This window comes from Cynocephalus volans, chromosome 8 (assembly GCF_027409185.1).
Source record: "Cynocephalus volans isolate mCynVol1 chromosome 8, mCynVol1.pri, whole genome shotgun sequence".
Classification (NCBI taxonomy): domain Eukaryota; kingdom Metazoa; phylum Chordata; class Mammalia; order Dermoptera; family Cynocephalidae; genus Cynocephalus; species Cynocephalus volans.
The window spans coordinates 12,661,602-12,682,956 of NC_084467.1; the positions used below are offsets into that span (position 1 = coordinate 12,661,602).

At 39.1% G+C, this 21,355-nt stretch overlaps 1 protein-coding gene across 1 annotated transcript in view; it reads right to left on the minus strand.

Moving 5' to 3' along the window:
* The window catches only part of FBXO42 (F-box protein 42), a 76,954-nt gene that overhangs the window by 18,494 nt on the left and 37,105 nt on the right, over window positions 1–21,355 (minus strand). The window contains exon 4 of the mRNA XM_063105628.1: window positions 13,915–14,049. Coding sequence (XP_062961698.1) covers window positions 13,915–14,049 — 135 coding nt within the window. The remainder of the gene's footprint in view (window positions 1–13,914; window positions 14,050–21,355) is intronic.

Sequence of the window (21,355 nt, forward strand, 5' to 3'; positions counted from 1 at the left end):
AAAGAGGGAGCAAAGGTAAAAGACCTTCCCTTTCAGCCCCTAGACCACAAAGCTGGGATGGATGTTTTGCTATGAGCCTCATCACTTCCAATATCTCTGTTGGGTGGAGTTAAGCAGCATTACAGGGAGACAATTGGATTAAATATTTGACAATTTAATGGAGACATTAAACGGAGGCCCAACAACTGGGTGCTGACATGGTTACATCTGTCCAGAAAATAATCCCCAAGAGAAGATTGGGGATGAATTCATGAATATGACCGTGTTCCTTCTCCTCATCATATCCTTCACTTATTCACCAGTACCTTCAACATAAAGCCCAAATCCCTTACTTAGCATGACATACATGGCATTGCATTCTCTGAGTGCTTACCATGTGCCAAGTAATGAACAAAACAGACAAAAAACTCTGATCCCAGGTAGACACAGTCTGCTGGGGGGAGAAAGACAGTATGTTGGGTGGTGGTAAGTGCCAAGGGGAAAAACAAAGGAGGAGAAGGAGTCAGGGAAGTCGCTGTTTCAAACAGGGTGGTCAGGGAAGGCCTCACAGAGGCTGACATATGAATAAAGCTCTGTGAAGCAGGCAAAGGAAAGAGCCATAGGATATACAGGAAAAGAATGTTTCAGGCAGAAGAAATAAGTGCAGAGGCCCAGAGGTGAGGCTAAAAGTGAGGGACAGGAAAGCAGCAGGCAATAAGGTCAGAGAGGGGATGGGAGGGGAAAACTGTGTAGGGCCTTGTGGGCCATACTTTGATCCCAACTACCTTTGCAATACCCACTCACGTCACTCTCCCTTCAGATATCCTGGTTGGGGAAGACTAACCTATTTGTAAATCCATAGATATACCAAACTTTCTTACCTCCAATTCCTTTGAAATACCATCTGCTCCCTTCAGCCAGGTAACTCCTATTTATCCTTAAGACTCAGTTCTGGTGCCACCATCTTTTATGGCTATCCACAACCCTTATTCCTTTATCACACAAGTGTTCTATTTTCTTTTGTCTCTTTCCCCTCCTAGATGGGGAACCTCTTCAGGACAGAGAACTCTTGTTACTTAGCAATGTACCTGGGCACCACCTAGCATAGTTCTTAGACGCTCAGTAGTCCTCTGTACCATGAAATGATCAATGTCTAACATATTAAGTAAGAGGTCTGGCCAGACATCCAGAGAGATGCATGCAAGCTGCAAGGGTTACTGCAATTTTCCAACTAAGAGCCTGGCTGAGAGTGCAATGGCATGAACAAGAGACCCAAGTTGGCAGCAGGTAGGATACTTTGGATAAAAGGACATCTTAGTCATCAAAATTTGTATATATAAAAATTAATAGTTTTTTCTGATATTATGTTACAACTTCTGATCTTTATATGGGTAATGTCTGGCATTTGCTGAATTCTTTTTTTTATTTCCTGTTTGATTTTGGATTATTTTATTTTTCCTTGATATGTATTTTTATTCTCAAAATTTTCCACTACAAACATATTGCATTTATTTTATTATTTTAAGTTCAATTTTATTTATATTTATTTTTGTGGGGTATAGTGTGTTGTTTCAATACATGCATATGCTGCACATGATTCACTTAGGGTAGACAGCATAGTTTTGTCCCTATTAGTTCACCCCTTATCTTCCCCCCTACCCCCACGCCTCCCAGTCTCTGGTAACCATTATTCTACTGTCTACTTTTTTCTATTTTTTTTTTTTTAAACACACAAAGATTAACATTCTTATTGCATAAAGAACTCTTAAAAATGAATTAGAAAAATCTAAGCAGAAATTTGGTGAAGGACACGAGCAGGTAAGTCACACACCCCAAAGAAACACACAAAGTACATTCTAGGATCTGGTTGCGGGCAGGGCAGGGCACGCGGTGGGGGCGTGGCTAAGGCCCACGGCCTGTGTCTCAGGACTCCCGGGTGTTGGGTTTCGGCTGGCTCTACTGCGCAGGCCTGGATTTGCAGTGGCGGGGGCAGGGCTAAAGGGCTAAGGCAGCCAGCCCCGTCTCTCAGGACCCCCGGGCAGGCGTCAGGCTGGCTTCGTTGCTGGCCAGCAGCGGGGGCCCATTGGCTAAAATCTTATCATGACAATTTCATTTTTGTGAAAATTTCAACCAGGGTACCCAGAATGCAATGGCAAAAATAATCCTGCCGTATAAGTATAAAGTTCTTGCCTAAATTCTTTTGTTTTTTTCCTGCATTCCCTAGAGACAAGACCAGTTTGCCTGACCTCTCATGCAAAGAACGCTGGATAACTTATGACCACTTTCCACTCCTTAGTTAGTATCTCAGTACAATATAGCTAAAGGTGCCAACTTCATCGGTTTCCACATCCCCTTCCCAATTGAGTGTTGTATTCTGAACAAGAACTATGAAAGGTAGGTATTACCATCTCCACCCTAAAGGTAAGGCAATTGAGGTTAAGTAACTTGCCTAAGGTCACCCAGTTAGTAAGTGAAAGAGGTAAAGTGCAAATCTGTGTCTGCCTGGCACAAAGACCATGCTCTTTAAGATACTTTCAACTTGCCTTCCTCCCTCCTACAATATACTCCTCCCATCACTTTAGATTACGGGCCCCTAATAATGAGTAGTTTTATTATTAGCCAAGTGTTCTTTCCTCCCCAAACCTCTATAATACTTAGTTATACCATCATATCTTCCTACCTGGAGCAGGACTATAGAAACAGGGAGTTCTCTGGGATGCTTACCATGTCTAGAATATTTCTTAAAGTTGACAAGTAGGTCTCAAGTAAGAAATGTGTGCATATGTCCACCCAAACTTATAACTATATAAGTATGTTGACTGACACTATATTCAAAGTAGAAATAACCCAAGTATCCATCAACAGGAGAATGGGTTTTTCAGAAAGTGGTATATTCATATTATGGAACATTCACAGCAATGAAAAGGAATAAACTACTGACAGGTGCAACGACATGGGTGAACCTCAAAAACACACTGAAAGAAAGAAGCCAGGCACAAAAGACTAGTTACTACAGACTTCATTTATATGAAGTTCAAGAATGGACAGAACTGTGCTATGGTGTTAGAAATCAGAATAGTAGTTGCCTCTGCGGGGGTGGTATTGACAGGAAAGGGACAGGAAGGAACTTTCTGAAGTGACAGAAGTGTTTTGTATCTTGATCTAGGTGATGATCACATGGATGTATGCAGACGTAAAAAAATCTTTTTTGAGTTCCACACTTAAAATTTGTTCATTTACAATATAAAAAAATTATGTCTTAATAGAATATTGGTTTTTTTTAAATTAGCTAATGTTAAAGCTGGTAGAGTGAAGTAAACTGTAAACCATGTTTTCCACTGTTGTCACATGACATCACCAGTACAGAAATACCAGCAGTCTATTATCAGAACTAAAATTCATTATGTGAGGCCTTCTAAAACTCATTCCTCACATAAAATGCAATCACCCTGTAACTCACATATGTAAATCACACAGCAACAAACATTTTAAGATTGGGCAATGGGATCCCAGAAAGCTTACTAAAATGGGACAGAATACAAAAAGGGCAGAAAAAACAGCAAGAAAGGCAACAAATCAAATATAAAATCCACAGCTCATAATCATTTCTAAAGAGAATTATGGAAAAGAAGAAATCATCAGGACCACTATTTGTTTGAAAAGTACAATCGATTAAGACATAGCTCAAGGGCTCATATCTCAAAAAAGGGATGAGAGGTAGCTTCTGAGCTTTTAAAAGATAAAGTAGTCTCCCAGAATTCAAGCTGATATTTATAAGTCAAAAAGGGACCCACACAACCCTCACCCACCTAAAAAGAGCATCCTGCAGATTCTTTACAAGATCTCCTCAAAAAGCCAGGAAAGCTGGAAAACTTGAGAAAGAAACTGATCTGTACTTGATTATATAGAGAATAAACAGCCAAACAGTGAACGACAGACATGAGTTGGTCCATGGCACTGCTGGATGTCCTGGAAACCAAGAGAGTCATTCCTGGGGAAGCAGAAGTTAGAGGAGTCAGGGGTAAAACCTTTTGTGTTCTTCCCATTAAGATTAGCCTTCTACAGTTTCATCCTGGTCATAAAATACTGTTAATAAACCTGTAGAGCATTGAAGATACACAGGGATAAGGCATCATACAAAATGAAGTTTTTTTTATTTTTTTTATTTTTTATTTTTTTTATTTTTTATTTTTTTTTTTTTTTCAAAATGAAGTTTTGAGATGGTCAGTTAACTCAGTTGGTCAGAGTGCGGTGTTGTAACACCCAGGTCGAGGGTTCGGATCTCTATAACAGCCAACCACAAAAAAAAAAAAAAAAAAAAAAAAAAGTTTTATTGTGGTCATAAACATGAAGTTCTGTTAGGAGGAGAGTACATGGATAGGTAAAAATAAACAATGCTAGATGGTTTGAGAGTTTTACTGCACAGTGAACCCAAGTGTAACCAAAAACTGCTTGTCAAGATGGTAGGCAGACAGGTAGATTTGAAAGGTAAGAATTCTAAGGAAAATCACTGCTTATTCTCAGTGACACTATGGACTTCTATCTAAAATAAGAAAAGGGTTTTAAGAAAGGATAGAAAAGGCTCATGAGTTTGACCGGATGACTAAAAAGTTAAAGGATGCTGGATTTTCAGCATGGAAAAGAAAAAGCTAAGGACAGATATCGGTACATTTTAGTAATCAATAAAAGATTCATAGGTAGAATTAGTTGACCTTTCTCATTCACAAAGAAAATATTAACACAATGAGATCAATTACCTTTTTTTAAGACAGAAAATAAAAGCTTGGAGAGTTCTAGAAAGGTATGCATGTATGTCTTCTTGTTATGTGATCCAATATTTACCAGTTGACAAGCATCCACTTCTTTACCATCTCCACAGATTTGGCATTCTCAGAACACATTTGTATAAGATGGTAATTTTTTTTTTTTGATGTTTAAAGTGTTTAGATGCAAAATAGTAAAAAGTGGAATCTAATGCCTATGAGTACATGAATACATTAATGAGTCTAAAAGATTCCACATCCAGTTATTTCAGTGTCAGCATTGACACATGGAACCTAAGCCAAAGGAAAGACTGGACAATCTTTTCCCAGGACAGACTACTGTCAGCTATTCTAGCTATACCTGCTACCAGGTATCAGTCCCAGACTCCTTTATTTTGACATTTCCTGCTGCCATTACTACAGGTTCAGGGAAGGGCAGTAGAGAACTTCAGACTAAGCTTTTCCACTAGACATAAGACAGAAACTTCCTTAATGGATCCAATAGCCCCATGTGTACCCTTTTTAAGGTATCATTGTTTCAAAGAGAAACAATGACACTTTGGACAGTTATTTCTGAACAGTTCCAGCACTTTCCAGCTTTTAAGTATATACTGTACTTCCTAAAACATCTGATATGACCAAAACTCTTTTTTTTTTTTTTTTTCTGCCCGCAGCTCCAAAAGTAAACTAGCTTTCCTGCAGGATTACTCAGTGATTTTGGAAGATATGGTTATTGTTTTAAAGAATAGTCTTAAAGGAATAAAATTATTTCCAATGGAGCTTCTGACTCTGGATAGCTAGAAAGAGCTTGATTGTGCTAGGTCATAATAAAAGAGATATTTGTCTCCAGCATCCTGTTTCCCACCAAAAAATTTTAAAGGGCAAATCATGTTGATATTTAAAAATTCTCGGCACCAACTTTGCAAGAAAAAAAAATTCTCTAACCTGTGAAAATGCTTCTTCAAATGACATATCCTCTGCTCATTCTCCTTTCCTGACTCTGATGATAAGCATAACAGCCAAATAACTTAGTCACTCCTCTAAAGTTCAATGGAATGTCAAGGACCAAGGACTACTACAAATAAAGAAAAATGAAAGGAATGAAAGGAAAAGGGAAAAAACTATAGAAAGAATCAAAAGGGGGAGAAAAAGAGTAACTTTATGGCAGAGAAATCTAATAAATACTACTTCAACCAGGTGATCAAGATTAGCATCAACAGTGATAAACTGGGGCCGGCCCGTGGCGCACTCGGGAGAGTGCAGCGCTGGGAGCGCAGCGACGCTTCTGCTTCCGCCGCGGGTTCGGATCCTATATAGGAATGGCCGGTGCGCTCACTGGCTGAGCGCGGTGCGGGCGACCGAGCCAAGGGTTGCGATCCCCTTACCGGTCACGAAAAAGACAAAAAAGACAAAAAAAAAAAAAAACAGTGATAAACTGTGTTGATAATATGAACTCCTGATCTGATGTGATGAAAATGACATTTACCTCTGTGACCTTCCTCCCCAAAACCCAGTCTAACCATGAGAAAAACATCAGACAAATCCAAATTGAAGGACAGTACTCCTCAAAACTGTCAAAATCATCAAAAACAAGAAAAGTCTTAGAAACTGCAGCCAAGAGGAGCCTAAGGAAACAAAAAGTCTAGCATCAAGGATGGGATTTTAGAACAGAAAAATGACATTAGGTTGAAAAGAAAATCAGGATATCTTTAGAAAATATGGACTTTAGTTAATAATAATGTATCAATATTGGTTTATTAATTGTCACAAGGTACTACACTAATGTGAGATATTAACATAGCAAAAACTGGTTGTTCTAAAATAAAAGTCTATTTAAAGTTTTAAAAATTGATAATGTGAAATAAATTATAGAATAAAATAAAACTACTCACATGGCTTAGTAGAAAGAAAAGACTTTTAGAGACAAAATCTTGGATTTCAATTTCGCCATCACTTACTGTCTGTGTGATCTTAGGTAAACTACTAGGCACTTGTAGTGCCATCCTAAGTGGGTTGGGATGAAGATGAGATAGTATATATGAAGAATCTGGGACAACCAACATCCTGCCCCTAAAATCATCTCATGGTCCATAAGCGTTTCCTGGAACAGAACATTCCTGACTAACTGGGGTAAAAAGATAGCTGTTTCTGCAAAGAAGCAGCTAAGAGAGCACAGATTGGCTATGCTTCTTCCTTAACGACAGTTGAGGAATACAATTTAGCACATTATAAACCTACCTAGTACACTGTGATAACACCAAGTAAAGTCACAGATGCATAATAAGAAAGCGAGTAGGGCTCTAGGATTTCCACATTTAGCTATGTTTAGAATCATCTGAGACATTTTCTCTTTTTTTTAAATGCAGATCTACCATCCTATCCACAACTGCTGAGATTAGGTGAGTCTGCTATGGGGAATCTATATTTTAAGTAAGCTTCCCAGGTGATTTGGATAAAGGTGATCTGTTATCTGGTTTTTAGGAACAGTAATCTTGTCTCTTACTCTTTTTATAGAGAAGGAAATCAAGGCCTAGAGAATGAAAAAGTGATTAAGCTCAGAGACCAGGTAGCTGGGGAGTGGCAAGGCCAAGAACAGGCATCTAGGTTGTAGATCTCTGTCCTTGAGTGCAGTTTTGAAAGAGCCCGAGCCCACAAGCCATTACCTGGAATTGCACGTGTGACTAAAAGGCAATAAACTGGAAAGAGAAAAAAAAAAAAAAAAAAAAAAAATCCATGGGAAAGAAGATTCTAAGAGGAGAAAGTGATGGGAAAATCAACTCTGGTCCAGTAGTTAAAAGAGATGACAGGCTGAGCTTTAAGTCTTTACCTAAGATTTATAGACTCTCCCAATATTTATAGGCTCTTCTATCTGGAAAGTTTTTTTTTTTTTTTTGGTGGCTGGCCAGTACAGGGATCCAAACCCGTGACCTTGGTGTTAAAAGTCTGCACTCTAACTTATCTGGGAAGTTTTAAAACTGAAATCTGTTCCCCTTTTATAAATGGGTATGGGCTAATCTGTAAAGTCTTGAAAATCAGAACACTCCAATTTTAAATGTAAAATTTCTACTTGAAAACTTCTTGACTTAAATTAACCAAAAAAGGCTGTGTGATTTATGATGATTACATATTAAACAGATGTAAAAATGAGCCTTTGTTTGAATAAATGGTAATTTATTTCAGAAACAGTGGTTTAAACATTATTCTTTCAAAGTACATGTTCCAAGAACTGCTCATTTGCTTTGGGAACTGAACACAGGCTGAGGCAAATAAATCTTATTAAGAATTAAGGTGTTGCCCTTGTACAATACTGGAAGGTGAAACATTCAACTTCCTAGAACCACTTGGCAAAGGCTACAATGTACGCAACTGTACATTCCTAATCACTGCCCAGGATTTCCAATGGCTTCTGTTCTGTTCCACCCTCAATAATGTTATCTGAGCGATAAAGCAATCAGTAGAGAACTTCACTAGTTCCCACCATATCTACCCACTCACCAGCACTTGCAATCATATAGTCTCTCTTGTTCCTACAGATAAACAGTCAATGTTCCTAGCTCCAGCCAACCCCTCTACTGATTCTGCCTTTCTCACTACTTGAAGATATTGCTCTAACAATTCTCCCCCTCTATCCAAATCAATCCCTTCCTCTAGAAGATTATTCTCATAAGCATATCACAACAGGCTATAAAATCTGCCATCTAAAAAATACCCAACGAACTTCTTGATTCTACATCCACCTCCACCTAACACCTTATTTCTCTGCTCTCCTTTACAGCAAAACTCAAAGAAAAAAAAAAAAAATCAATGTATTGTTTATACTCACTGTCTTTAACCCCTCCCTTCCCACTTTCTTAAAACTATTACAAATAGGTTTTCATCCTCACCACTCACTGAAAATGATCTCTTTATTAAATTCAAGGTCAATTCTCAGTCCTCACATGACTTGACCTCTTAGCTGCTTTTGACATGGTTGATAGAAACACCTTCCAATTATGGTGGCTTCCCAGATGCCACATCCTCCTAGTGCTCTCCTGCCTCACCGGGTGCTCCTTTTCTACTCCCCTGATCTCTAAATGCTGGAGTCCCCTGGACTTGGTCCTTACACCTCTTCTCTATCTTTATTCACTCCCTTAGTAATCCCATTCAATCTTGTGGCTTTAAATCCATCTGTACGCTAATGACCCCAATATGGCTATCTCTATCCTGTGTGTCCCTTGAACTCCAGATACATACGTCTCCACCTGGATGTCTTAATAGGCATCCCAAGCTAAACATGCTTCCAATGGAATTTCTCATCTCTCCTGCCCCTTGCAAACTTTGACCACCCACCATCTTCCCCTTCTCAGTTAATGGCAACTCCAGTCTTTCAAATGCCCAGGCTAAAAACCTTAAGAGTCATCCTTGACTCCTCTCTTTGGCTTTCACACTCTACAACCAAACCATGGGCAAACCCCTTTGGTTCTGTCAAATCCATCTAGTTCTTATCTTTTGCTAACACCCTGGTTTAAGCCCCCATCCTTTCCTGCCTAGATTACTGCTATCAGCTCTTAACTGGTCTCCTCGTTTCCACACTTGCCCTCTTACGCAGTCTCTTCTCAGAAACCCAAATGACAGGGCTGGCCACTTAGCTCAGTTGGTTTGTGTGTGGTGTTCATAAAACCAAGGTCAAGGATCCCGATCCCCACACCAGACAACAGCCAAAATGGGGGAAAAAAAGAGAGAGAAATCTAAATGATAAGCCATGTCACTAAAAGACAAAGTCTTTACAACAGCCAGAAAGTCCTACATATGTGTTACTTCCCCTTTCATTATTTGTCCAACCTCCTCTCCTTGTACTTTCCTTTGTTCTCTCTGCTCCAGTCACCCTGGATTCCTCATTATCCCTCAATTATCCCAAGTACACTCCCACCTCTGGGCCTCTGCACTGGTTATTCTGTTTGGAATGTTCCTTCCTTAGATATCCACACGGTTTATTCCTTGTATCCATCAAGTCTTTGTCCTAATTTCACCTTTTCTCTGATCTCCTTAGCTGTGCTGTAGTTTTTCTTCAATAGTATTTGTCATCTTCTAACATACTACATGATTAAGTATTTGTCATTTTAAGCATGTCTTCCCTCATTTGAATGTAATCTTCACTAGGAGTGGGACTTTTGTCTGATATTGACTCATGTACCCCCAGCATCTAGAACAATACAAGGCATATAGCAAGCAGCCCATAAATATTTGCTGCATGAACAAATGAAAGATGAGAGAAGAATTTTACTGAACAGAAGGACTGTGCTGTCATTTAAGGAAGGTCAAGTTCTCTCTCTCTCTCTCTCTCTTTTTTTTTTTAATTTATAAAGATGACCAGTAAGGGGATCTTGACCCTTGACTTGGTGCTGTCAGCACCACATTCTCCCAAGTGAGCCAACCAGCCATCCCTAAATAAGGATCCGAACCCAGGCCCTTGGTGCCATCAGCACCACACTCTCCCAAGTGAGCCATGGGTCGGCCCTCAAGTTCTCTATTTAAATGCCAAACTCTCAAAACAACTAATTACTTGACACCATCACTTAAATGTTTAATAGGGATCAAAAACTAAATCTCTCCCGAATATTTTTTCTCCACTTCAGCAAATGGCCCCACCATCTACCTAGCTGTACAAGCCTGAAACATAACAGCTTTGATTGGTCTTCTCACCCTCCTATATCCAATTCATCAAAAAGTTTTATCAAGTTTAATATAAAAATTCAGCTCAAATTCATCCACTTCTCTTTATCTCCACTTTTACGATTCTAGTCCAAATCATCACAGTCGCTCACCTGTTTGACAGCCTTCTATCTGTTCTCTCTGCTTTCCATTCTTGCCTTCCTTCAAGTCACTAACTAAATAGTAGCAAAAGTGTTCTTTAAAATGTAAATTTGATCATTATACTCCTCTCCCTAAAATCTCAAAGGTTTCTAAATCCCCACCTTGGCCTGTGAATGAGCTGGCTCCTATCTATATCACAACTCTTTGGTGCCACTCCCTCCCTTACTCAGTTTGTTCTATCCACAAAGGTCTGCTTTTGGCTCCTCCAACATGTCCCATTCTCTGCGGCCCCAGAGTCTTTGCACATGCTGTTCTTACTTCCCTCCATTCTTCATCCTTTAGGTCTCAGCAGAAAAATGTTATCTTTTGTTAAAAGTAGCTCTCCCCTCTTTATTCTATATTTCATTTCTTGTTTGTTTCCTTCATAATTTCTAACAATTTGCTTACTTGTTTTGTTTCTACCCCCATTATAATATAAGCTCCATGAGGGTAGGGACCACAATAGCAGGTGTAAAAGGGAGAAGGAGGTTCTTCATTAGAAATGTTTGAGAAGTCATAGCTGTAGGTCTCTTTCAGCTGTAACATCTCTCATCCCAACTCCCATAACCACTCTACCTCCCAATGGAGCACTTCTATCATTTTGAAAGGAACTACAGAAAAGATATTATTCACATTAATTCCAACTGCTATAGACTGAATTGTGTCCTCCTCAAATTCATATGTTGAAGCCATAATTTCTGATGTGATGGGATTTGGAGATGGGGCCTTTGTTAAGTTTACATGAGGTCATGAGGATGAAACTCCCATGATGGGAATAACGCCCTTATGAGAAGTGGTAGGGACACCGGAGCTCTCTCTGCTACATGAGGACACAATGAAAAGGGGACCGTCTTCAAGCCAGGAAGAGAGACCTCACCAGTACCCAACCATGTTGGCACTCAGATCTTGGACTTTCAGCCTCCAGAACTGCGAGAAATAAACTTCAGTTGTTCACATCACCAGCCCCAGTATTTTGTTATGGCAGCCCCAGCTGACTAAGACACCAACCAAAATGAGAACGCTTCAGCTTCGTCTGCAACATAACCAAATGCACATGTAAAAAGACATCTGATGTAGTAGTATTCTCTATCAACTCTTCACTCCCAACCAAAAATGCTCCACTGCTTGCTTGATGCTCGCTCTTCTCCTACAGCTACACTTTTGAACACCGAACACAGTTAAAGCTATTCTCACCAAAAGGAAGTGGACAGCAGCCTCCCCCAGCCACCCTCCAACCAGCCTACCTCAGTGCTCTAAAATGGGTGAGTCAGGAACATCAAGACAGAGAAACAACTGTGTTTTGTTCAGAAAGGCTCCCTGATGTTTCAGTTAGGAAGTGATTTTGGTTGGGACTCATGACAGCATACAGAAACGTTTCCTCAGGGAATCTTCCCATGGGATTTCCGCCTAAATGAGAATCTCATAGGACTCTTTATTAAACTATTGTTTTTTTAAAAGTAGACATTTTAAAAAGCTCGGTTTTTCCTCCCTCTAAAACTAGGCTGTAAATGTAGATTAGAGTGAGGCAGCAACTAGATTCTTTGAGACACTTTCTTAGAAAATTACTTTAAACATTCAAGAACTTATATGTTTTATAAAAGGGAACATTCCCTTATACCAAACCTGTATTTCTCCAACACTTTTACCTTGGGGATTTCAAAGCACAGTCTTTAAACTCAGTGGTTAAAAAAAAAAAAATCCCATGTCCATTTTATAAGTAGAAATAAAGAGAAATACAACACAGTCTGCTATGAAGGTCCCAAAGCCTAGAGCTCGATTTTCACAAGAAAAAGCAACACCCATGCCGAATTATCAAAGACATAAAGCTTGGTTACAAAATAGAGAAAGGCAGTATTAGTATTTTGTGACTGAAACAATCAAAGCTGCTCTGGACAAAATATCAAGTACAGTGGCAACAGGATCCTTAAGCTGAGAAGTCCTTCTTCGTTTTAGAACCTGTGACTCCAAATATTAATCAATATTATACGAAGTGCAATAGGGGACATAGGGTTAGAAGGAGACTCTCCGAAGTACAAAATTCTGAGGGCTCTACAATAGTACCAACCTTAAAAATTTTTATAAGATTACCATTTCTTCACCTTTCCAATAATTTAAATATAGAACTTCACCTGCACAAAACCCAGCCACATCCGTGAGCATCCACCGTCAGTATGCTCCTCCTACATTTGCCTATTGCAGGAGGAGAAACAGGAGTTTACAGCTTTGGGGAAGCAAAACATAGTTTCTTCTCATAAACAGATTAAACTCCTTGGCCTATACATTCACAGTTGTGGTTATATAAATAAAGGGAAATATAAACTAGCCTTCCCATCTCATTTAAAAATAAAATAATCTAGTCCTATTCCATATTTTTCCCAGAGAGGTGCAGTAACTTCTTCATGGTTACATAGAGAACTGGTGATTATGCCAGGAAATGAAACTCATGCCTCTTCACTCTTAGTCCCGTCCCCTTTCTACTACACCATGTTGTCTCCCATCTAGTAATCAAAATAGTAAGGCAAGACCTAAATAAATAAGAAATCTGACAAAGGAAAACCCAAGTCTCCTTAGACCTAAGATTGAGTTCCAACCCTGAAAAGTCAAATGAAGAATGTTTTGGGAAAAGCTTGCCAACAAATCTAGAAAAATATTTTATACTCAGTGGACTCTATGTCTCCATCACACCAGCCCCTCCAATCTTATAACAGTACCTCTGCAAACTGTCCTGCCTCATGAATGCAAAGATAACTGTGTTTTTATTTTTATTTTTTTCCCCAGTAAAGATCAGATAGAAAAGAAGAATGTAATCTAGTTTCTTTGTGCCAGAATTCTGGCATAGTGGAACTGTGTAAGAATGTACCTCCTGTGGAATCTTCCCACACCCTTGAGCTGTTAAGAGTAACGAGCAGAGGCATGTCTCATACACTCCCCAAATATGTGAGCTGGCAACAACAAAAGATATTCAGAGGACTCAGCCCTGGGACAATAGCTTCTGTCAGTCAACTACAGTTCTCACGACTCTGTGTTTCTGCTATTACTTCAACCTCATACCAAACAGCATATCATACCTGTACAAGTATTTGAGAAAACCACGCAAATGAATTCACACAGTAGTACAGCAATTTTGGCAGGGCACCAACACAATGATAAAGTATAACGTTTTTTTTAAATCAAAGACTTAGACAAGCATATTACTCTTAGCATTTACATAGCAGATTTGACAAAGGATCTGGGGCCCCAGTAACCTATCCTTGACACCAACACCAAAAGGATCAGGTAGAGTTTCCATGCCGAGGGAGGAACCTGGTTAGAAGGCAAAGATCACCATTTCATCTCTTACCTGAAGCCAAAGGTCTGATCCACTCTTTGCTATTTAGGTCAAGTCTCCAGAGGTCATTGAAGGCAGCATTGCAGCTGCTCTGAGTACAGCCTCCAAATACGTACATAGACTGATTAGCATCATAATAGCATGCACCTAGAAAAAAAACCAATAAATGAATTACTGCTGTTTAATTTTGAGGCCCCTCCAACACTTTAAACACAGCCCATATTTTTCAAAGCTAAGTTATTCCACACATTCAGCAACTCTACCAGGTACCAAATTTCTATAAACAGCCTCTTGTCTTCAAGTCAATATCACATTATCCTTTTAAACAAGGCCAGAGAAAAGCTATGAAAATTTTATTTCTGAGCATACTAAACAAATTGAAAATGTGTCATTAAGTAAGATAGTACAATTCCAGCAAGAGCACACAAGAATTCAGCTAAGGGTGTTCAATGAGTGAAATTTCAGCAAAGCCACATAATTAGTCTAAATCTCCATCATTATCCACTAGGGCTACACAAAGATAGCTGGTGCTAACCAATGTATTCTGTCCTCCCATTCCTCTCTTCCAGTCCTCCTCTTATTGTTTTTGTTTTCAAATGAAACCTGATCCACAAATCAATAAACAAATCTTTACATAAAACACAATGACAGAGGGCCGAGCCCCTGGCGCACTCGGGAGAGTGCGGCACTGGGAGCGCGGCGACGCTCCCGCCACGGGTTTGGATCCTATATAGGAATGGCCGGTGCACTCACTGGCTGAGTGCTGGTCACAAAAAAGACAAAAAAAAAACCACAATGACAGAAAACAATTTTAATCAGTGCCATGAAGTAACCACACATAAAGACCAATGTGATTGAAACAACACAGTTTTTACAAATTCCAAAGGGCAGCCAGGAAACTCAGAAGTAGTATGATCTTGGACTGATCCCAAAACAGCAGAGAGAAAAAGCATGGAAAGTCATTAAGTCCCTAGGTTTATCCAAAAGCTACCAAAGCATGCTGGTTGGTGCTGACTAGAAAACCAGTGCAGTTAAGTAACATTTAAAAATTGCCAATGTCGGGCTGAGCCCGTGGCGCACTCGGTAGCGTGCTGCGCTGGGAGCGCGGCGACGCTCCCGCCGCGGGTTCGGATCCTATATAGGAATGACCAGTGCACTCACTGGCTGAGTGCCAGTCACGAAAAAACGACAAAAAAAAAAAAAATTGCCAATGTCTCTGAGAAAACCCTTTTTGATTAGATGATTATATACACATCCCTGGGCACCATTCCTAAGAAAAAGAGACAATGACTGTGGGAAGGGCTGTTCCCCTAAAAACAGACCAAAGTGAAAGTCTGAATGAGATGCATGACAGCTAAGCTCTGCCACCCTGCCTCTCACTGTAAGTCTCATTCAGTTTCTCCTTACAGTCTTGCATTTACCATCCTGGATTTCAAAAGGCCTGAGTGAAGATTTCCTTTCCATGCATTTTATGCATGCCAGAGTGAAAAAAAAGACCTCTCAATGTTCATGTAAAGCTAAGAGTTGAGTGTCATATAAAAGGAAGAGGAAAGGGAAAAAAAACTCAGAGATCCAATGCACTAGTACCTGGCTTCAATGATCATCCAGCTCATTCGTAGGTCCAGTTCAGTTCAGCACACCACTCTTTCTAAGATCTCTTCTGAATGCTAGCATCACTTATTCAAGTTCAGAAAAAGGGAAATGCTACTGCTATTGACTCATCCAATGCCACTGCTATCATTATGTATATCAACTGTGATATGAAATCTCTAGGAATAATATCCTTTTTTTTTCTCCCCTTAACTCAGTTCACCCACTAGGCCCTTTAAGGAACTTCTACATTAGGAAAGTCAAGTAAGAGAAATGGATGGGTTATGAGGTGATAAAAATTGTGCATTTGGTCATTTATACCCAGTAATGTCAGTCAGTGGAAGGAGTAAATCCAAATTATCTGACTTCTGACACTGTGCAATAATGGGGCTGCAGGCTTTTCAAATTACCAAAGAAACTGGAGAAAACAGATGAGAAGAATTGAAACACCACCTAATCATTCATAGGCTCAAACCTGCAAAATATTTACTATATCCCCCAAATTCAAACACCCTACAAGGGTATATGAAGATTTAAATGATCTTACACCTTGCATTGACTCTCTTTGCCTTTAAAAATAACTTCTAATCTATACCTAAATCAGTTTTTTGATCCACATCCCAACAAGAAAGTCTATTAAGAAGTAATAAAGTCCAATGAAATTAAATTGGTCATGTTTCAGATTTGCTAAGAACTACAAATAACAAAGGATCAAGTTAGAGGACATTACACAAACAAAAGGATAATTACTGGAGCCACATTTTAATCTGCAGCTCAACTCCAGATATCTTGGTCCTCTTAGACCTATCTTGAAATAGCAACTCCAGCAAATGGGGTAATTTTGAACTGAACCAACTGGTGCGAGGCATAAAAGAACATTCTTTTCCTCTCGATAATCCATACTTCCAGAAGAGAAATTAGCAATGTCCTATGGCTTCGGAAACCTTAATTAGTGTCCATTAAAACACTATTTAATAAGACAAATCCATGACTTCACAACTAAAAGAGTCAGGGGTTGGTTTATGTCTCCCTGTTCCTTATAGATAAACTCTTGGCAGCTGCTTCCTTCATGTAATAAAAGAGCACAGTGCCTTTATTTTTCAAAGAGGTAGCAAACATTCTTCTTCTCTATTTGGATTGAAAACCCAGCCAGCAGCTGGGCCCCATGAGGTCCTTACCACATGTATTTTAATCCTATACTAAAATAGGGCAATTGGCATTTTCCTGCTTCTCTTTGAGCAAACAAAGGTTTCTGGAAGAGGAAGGCACAGCCCAAAGTATGCAATGCTAACGGGACCAAAATGGCAAGTTTCACACACAACTATATGTTCAATGACCAGCCATCCTTTATCAACGAAGCTGGGAGAGGAAGGGAGTCAATTTAGGTAGCTATGTTTAGAACGCTGATATAATGGAATAAGAAAATAATTATCAATAATACATGCAACTATTTTTAAGCATACTACTGAACTCTGTTTATTGCCTATTTTTATTTAAGACATCTATATGTTGATCTTAGTGGGAGGGGAAGACCCAACAAGTTCAAATAAGCCTTTTAGAAAAAATTAAGAATTTGAGGAACTCTCAGTGCTTAAGTAGTCATTTCCCTTCTACCCAAGTTCTCCACCCAAATGGCACGTTTGCCTTTCAGAACATGCAGACCATTGGAATGCGCTATACAAAAGTTACAGCTAATAGTACAGTATAAATACTGTGCTAAGAAATAACATTGAGAATGTATTTCAATTGCTAAATCTCTTCAAATTTTCTGAAATGGGCTTGACTGCTCCATGAACAGCTATTGCAAAATACTTATCTCAAGTTAAATATCTAATAATCCCTATTCAAAGACAAGCCAAATACTCACAATTTAATTACACAAACAGCAAGCAGTTTTTCACAGTTCAGAATGCTTTTCTACTATGTTATAATCATCTCAAGTGCAAGATCTTCCAGTAGTTTCATATTTTCCATGGTACATGGAACATTTAATAAATGCTCACTGAATGAATGGTACACTCCAACTTTTGCACTTTCAGTTGTTAAATTCTCTTTTGTTTCCCCACTAGTTTCCATGGAAAGGTCTTGAGGCATTTACCCCATCCTTAAAGAGATTATGCTGTCATGTCTCTCACATCTACAAGCCAGAACATATTTGATAAGGTCTGTAATTACAAAACTATGGAACAGGCAAGGGTGGTTATCCAGCCTGGGCCTGCTGGCTCCTGCAAGAGCATGATCAGTATGTGTTAGAACTACCTGACCATAATTGAAGCCTAAACACAAAAAAATTTTTCAAAGCATGATATTGGGGACTCAGTAGACCTCTACATCAATCTAAAAAGGATATTCTACATCAATTGAAGCTTGCATAACACCAAAAATCTAGTAGAAATGGCTTTTTTACTGTACCTGCCTTTTTCATCCCAGATGTTTACATAGGAAAGATGCTTATAGCACATATCTTTGTTGCATTTAAATCCACAAAACTTAACAGATATCCAATTTTATTGTATCAAATTTATTAGATATCAACTATGAACCAGGTGCTATGAAAAAAGACAAGGACGTCTTAGATATGAAGCATGCCTATCCTCCAGTAGACAACAATCTTGTGGAGGAGACATCATCATCATCCCACCATAATACAGCTTAAAACTTATTTTTACAAGTATTTCCTCAATTACATTTCTCAGCCCTGTGGCATAAACAGAATTCGTCATACACATTTTACAGATGAAGAAACTGTGGGTCAGAAGGCCAAGAAACTTGAATCCCAAGTACAAAGGTCTTTACTTTTTTGCATGCAGCCTCTAAAACACAGATAATAATGGTAAAAGACAGATGGTAACAGATACTATGAGGAAGATACAAACATTGTATTAAAGGAGTACAAGCAGAGGAAGAGCTTAATCTCCATGGTGGGGAATTTGAAAGCAGTTTGTGAAGAATGTGGCTTTTGGCTTTGTCTTTGAGATGAGTTATAGAGGACAGGACACTTTCAATTAACAAGGGCAAACACTTGGATAAAAAAGGAACAGGAGGGTAAAGAAGGTTGTGTGGAGAATAAAATCAGGGCTTCCAAGCAAAGCCATGAAGTGGGAAGTTTAAGACATTACAAGATGGGTTGTATGACTAGAGCCTGGTGGCATAAAGATGCAACAGTGAGTCGAGCTGAAAAGGAAAGCTGGGGCCTTGAAGGCCAGGTGGAGTGGAAACATCTACATGAAGTGCAGAAAGGCTGAAGGTTTTTGGCAGAGAGATGAAAGGATGGTTCTGTTTCAGACCTGCAGTGTTTCCCAACATGGGCTCTTGTCATTTGGGGCAGACCAATTCTGTGTGTGTAGGATTTTCCCACTCACTGCAGGATATTTAGCATCCCTGGCCCTTGCCTACTAAATGCTTGCAGTGTTTTCCAGTCAAGAAAATAAACAATGACCTTACACATTTTCAAATGCCCTAGGAGGTGGCACTGTTCCCAGTTTTAGAGATGGTTGCCAACAATGTATAGCCCAGGTTCAGATGAGGAGAGAAAAAAGGAAAGAAGATGATTTAGAAGTGTACTGTGATGATTTAGAAAAGATGTAATGATTAGATCGTAAATTAGAGTAATGGAAAAAGAAAAAAGATATGAGGGAGATTGCAGAGATAGGACAGAATCAACAGGATTTGGCTCTTATTCAATAGGGGGAAGGAGAGGAACTGAGGATGAATCCAAGATTTCAAGCTTGTGTAACTGAGAGAATGAAAACAACATTAACTAAACAAGGGAAAGAAGAAAGTTCTGGGGGAACTACTAAGTTCCACTTTTAGCTGACTGCATATGAAACATCTATGTATCTCTACGGTAATATAAGCAAAGAATTAGAAATGTGGATCTCAAGCTCAGCATGAGTTAGGGATAAGAAGGAAAATGAGATCAAGGGAGAAATACAGAATTGACAGAGGAAGGAGCTAAGGAAAGAAATTAAAGGAATTCCTTGTTTTTAACCTATTTTGAAAACTGTCCTTTTCTTTGTTCAGTTTGCCAGTTAGTCAGATAGTATGCAGAGACAGATGAAAAGAAACAGTGAGAGACAGATCAAAAGAGACAATGAGAGACAGAGACAATGAAACAGAGACTTTTTGAGAAAATTATCTACGACACCTTCTCTTGGATTGAAAAATTTTTTAAAGTATAGATAAGTATCCAAACCCACTAATCTCTGAACTTCTGTGGACTCTTCCTTTCCATTTCCCCTTTAAGCAACTGCCTCTACTTTGTGGTAATACTATTTTCAAAATCTAGTTAATTAAAAAATATTTTTATCCATTCTCATCAGAAAACTACACTGTTGCTGTGACAATTATTCACCCTTGAATATTTCCTATTCTGGTTTCTATTTTACCCAGATTCATTCAATTTCTCTCACTTAGGGTTCTAAAACTACTTATTTCAATAACAGTCTTCAGGAACCTTATGTCTACCTCTTACTCTAACTATCTTTATGTAAGTGAAGTTACCCCTCTCTCAACAATAAACGCCAGATCAAATTTGGATCCTCCTATACTTCATTAAATATTTGCAGCAAGGATTCATTTACAATCTATTCCAGTGATTCTTTAAGTGTGGTCTGTGGATTCCTGAGAACACTTGAGAACCTTTCAAAACTGTCTTTTATATAATAATAGTAATACTTGCCTTCATGTTGTTGACATTGGTGCTAACAGTGCAAAAGCAATGGTGAAGTCTTAGCATAAATCAAGGCAGTGGCATTAAACTATTCGAATAATCACTGTGTTCTTCGCTGTCACATACTCACAGTTTAAACAACCAAATAAAGCCAATTCCCACTTCAGAGAGTCCCTGAAAGGGTCTCATGGATGCCCTCTTTCCCAGAGGTCCAGGAATCACACTTTGAGACCCACTGTTCTAGGCAGTTTACAACAGCACAAGTAAAAATAGCTCCTTGAGAGAAGTGAAAACACAACAATAGTTTGGCCTGTTCCTTTGATCTATTTAGGTCTAATTCAAAGACAACGATGAGTTATAATTATTTGTTGAATCCTCCTCTGTATACAAGAGTATAACATATGGTCTGGGGGAATTAGCCTCTAAGATGGCCCCCAATGATCCTCACCTACTGGTATTTACACCTTGATCAATCCCTGTGTGACAAACAGAATGCAGCTGAAATGATGTATTCATTTCTGAGATTAGGTTATAAAAGATACTATGGATTCCATCTTGGTGTCTGTCTCTTGTTTCTTTCTCAGATAATTCATTCTGTGGGAAGCCAGCTGCCAAGTGAGCAGCTCTATGGAAAGGTCCATGCAGTAAGAAACTGAGGCCCCCTGTTAACAGTTACTTGAGTGAGTTTGGAAGCAGATCCCCTAGTCCCAGTCAAGCCTTCAGGTGACCACATCCCTGGCTGACAGATTGACTGCAACCTCATAAAAGACCCTGAGCCAGAACTTCCCAGCTAAGCCACTTCCAAATTTCTGACTCTCAGGAACTCTTTTAGATAATAAATGCTGTTTTAAGCTGCTAAATTTGGGGGCAATTTTTTATGCAACATGGATAACCAATACACACTCCTACCCATCAAGAGTTCAAAATGTAGTTGTTTTTTCAAAAAGACACATACGTATCAGCTAACAACGAAAAACTATGTGAGTTAAGTACCAAATTAGTATTCCAGAAAATATCTATTAAAGCTCAGAATAGGAAAAATTTTGTTATGGGCTAGAGTTGAGAAAAGGTTTCATGATGGAGTTAGAACTTCAACTGAGTCTTCAAGGAGGGGCAGGATTCAGCCAAGTGGATGGGAATACTCCAGGAAGGGAGAAATCGAGCACGGCAAGGTTTAGTGACTACCTGTTG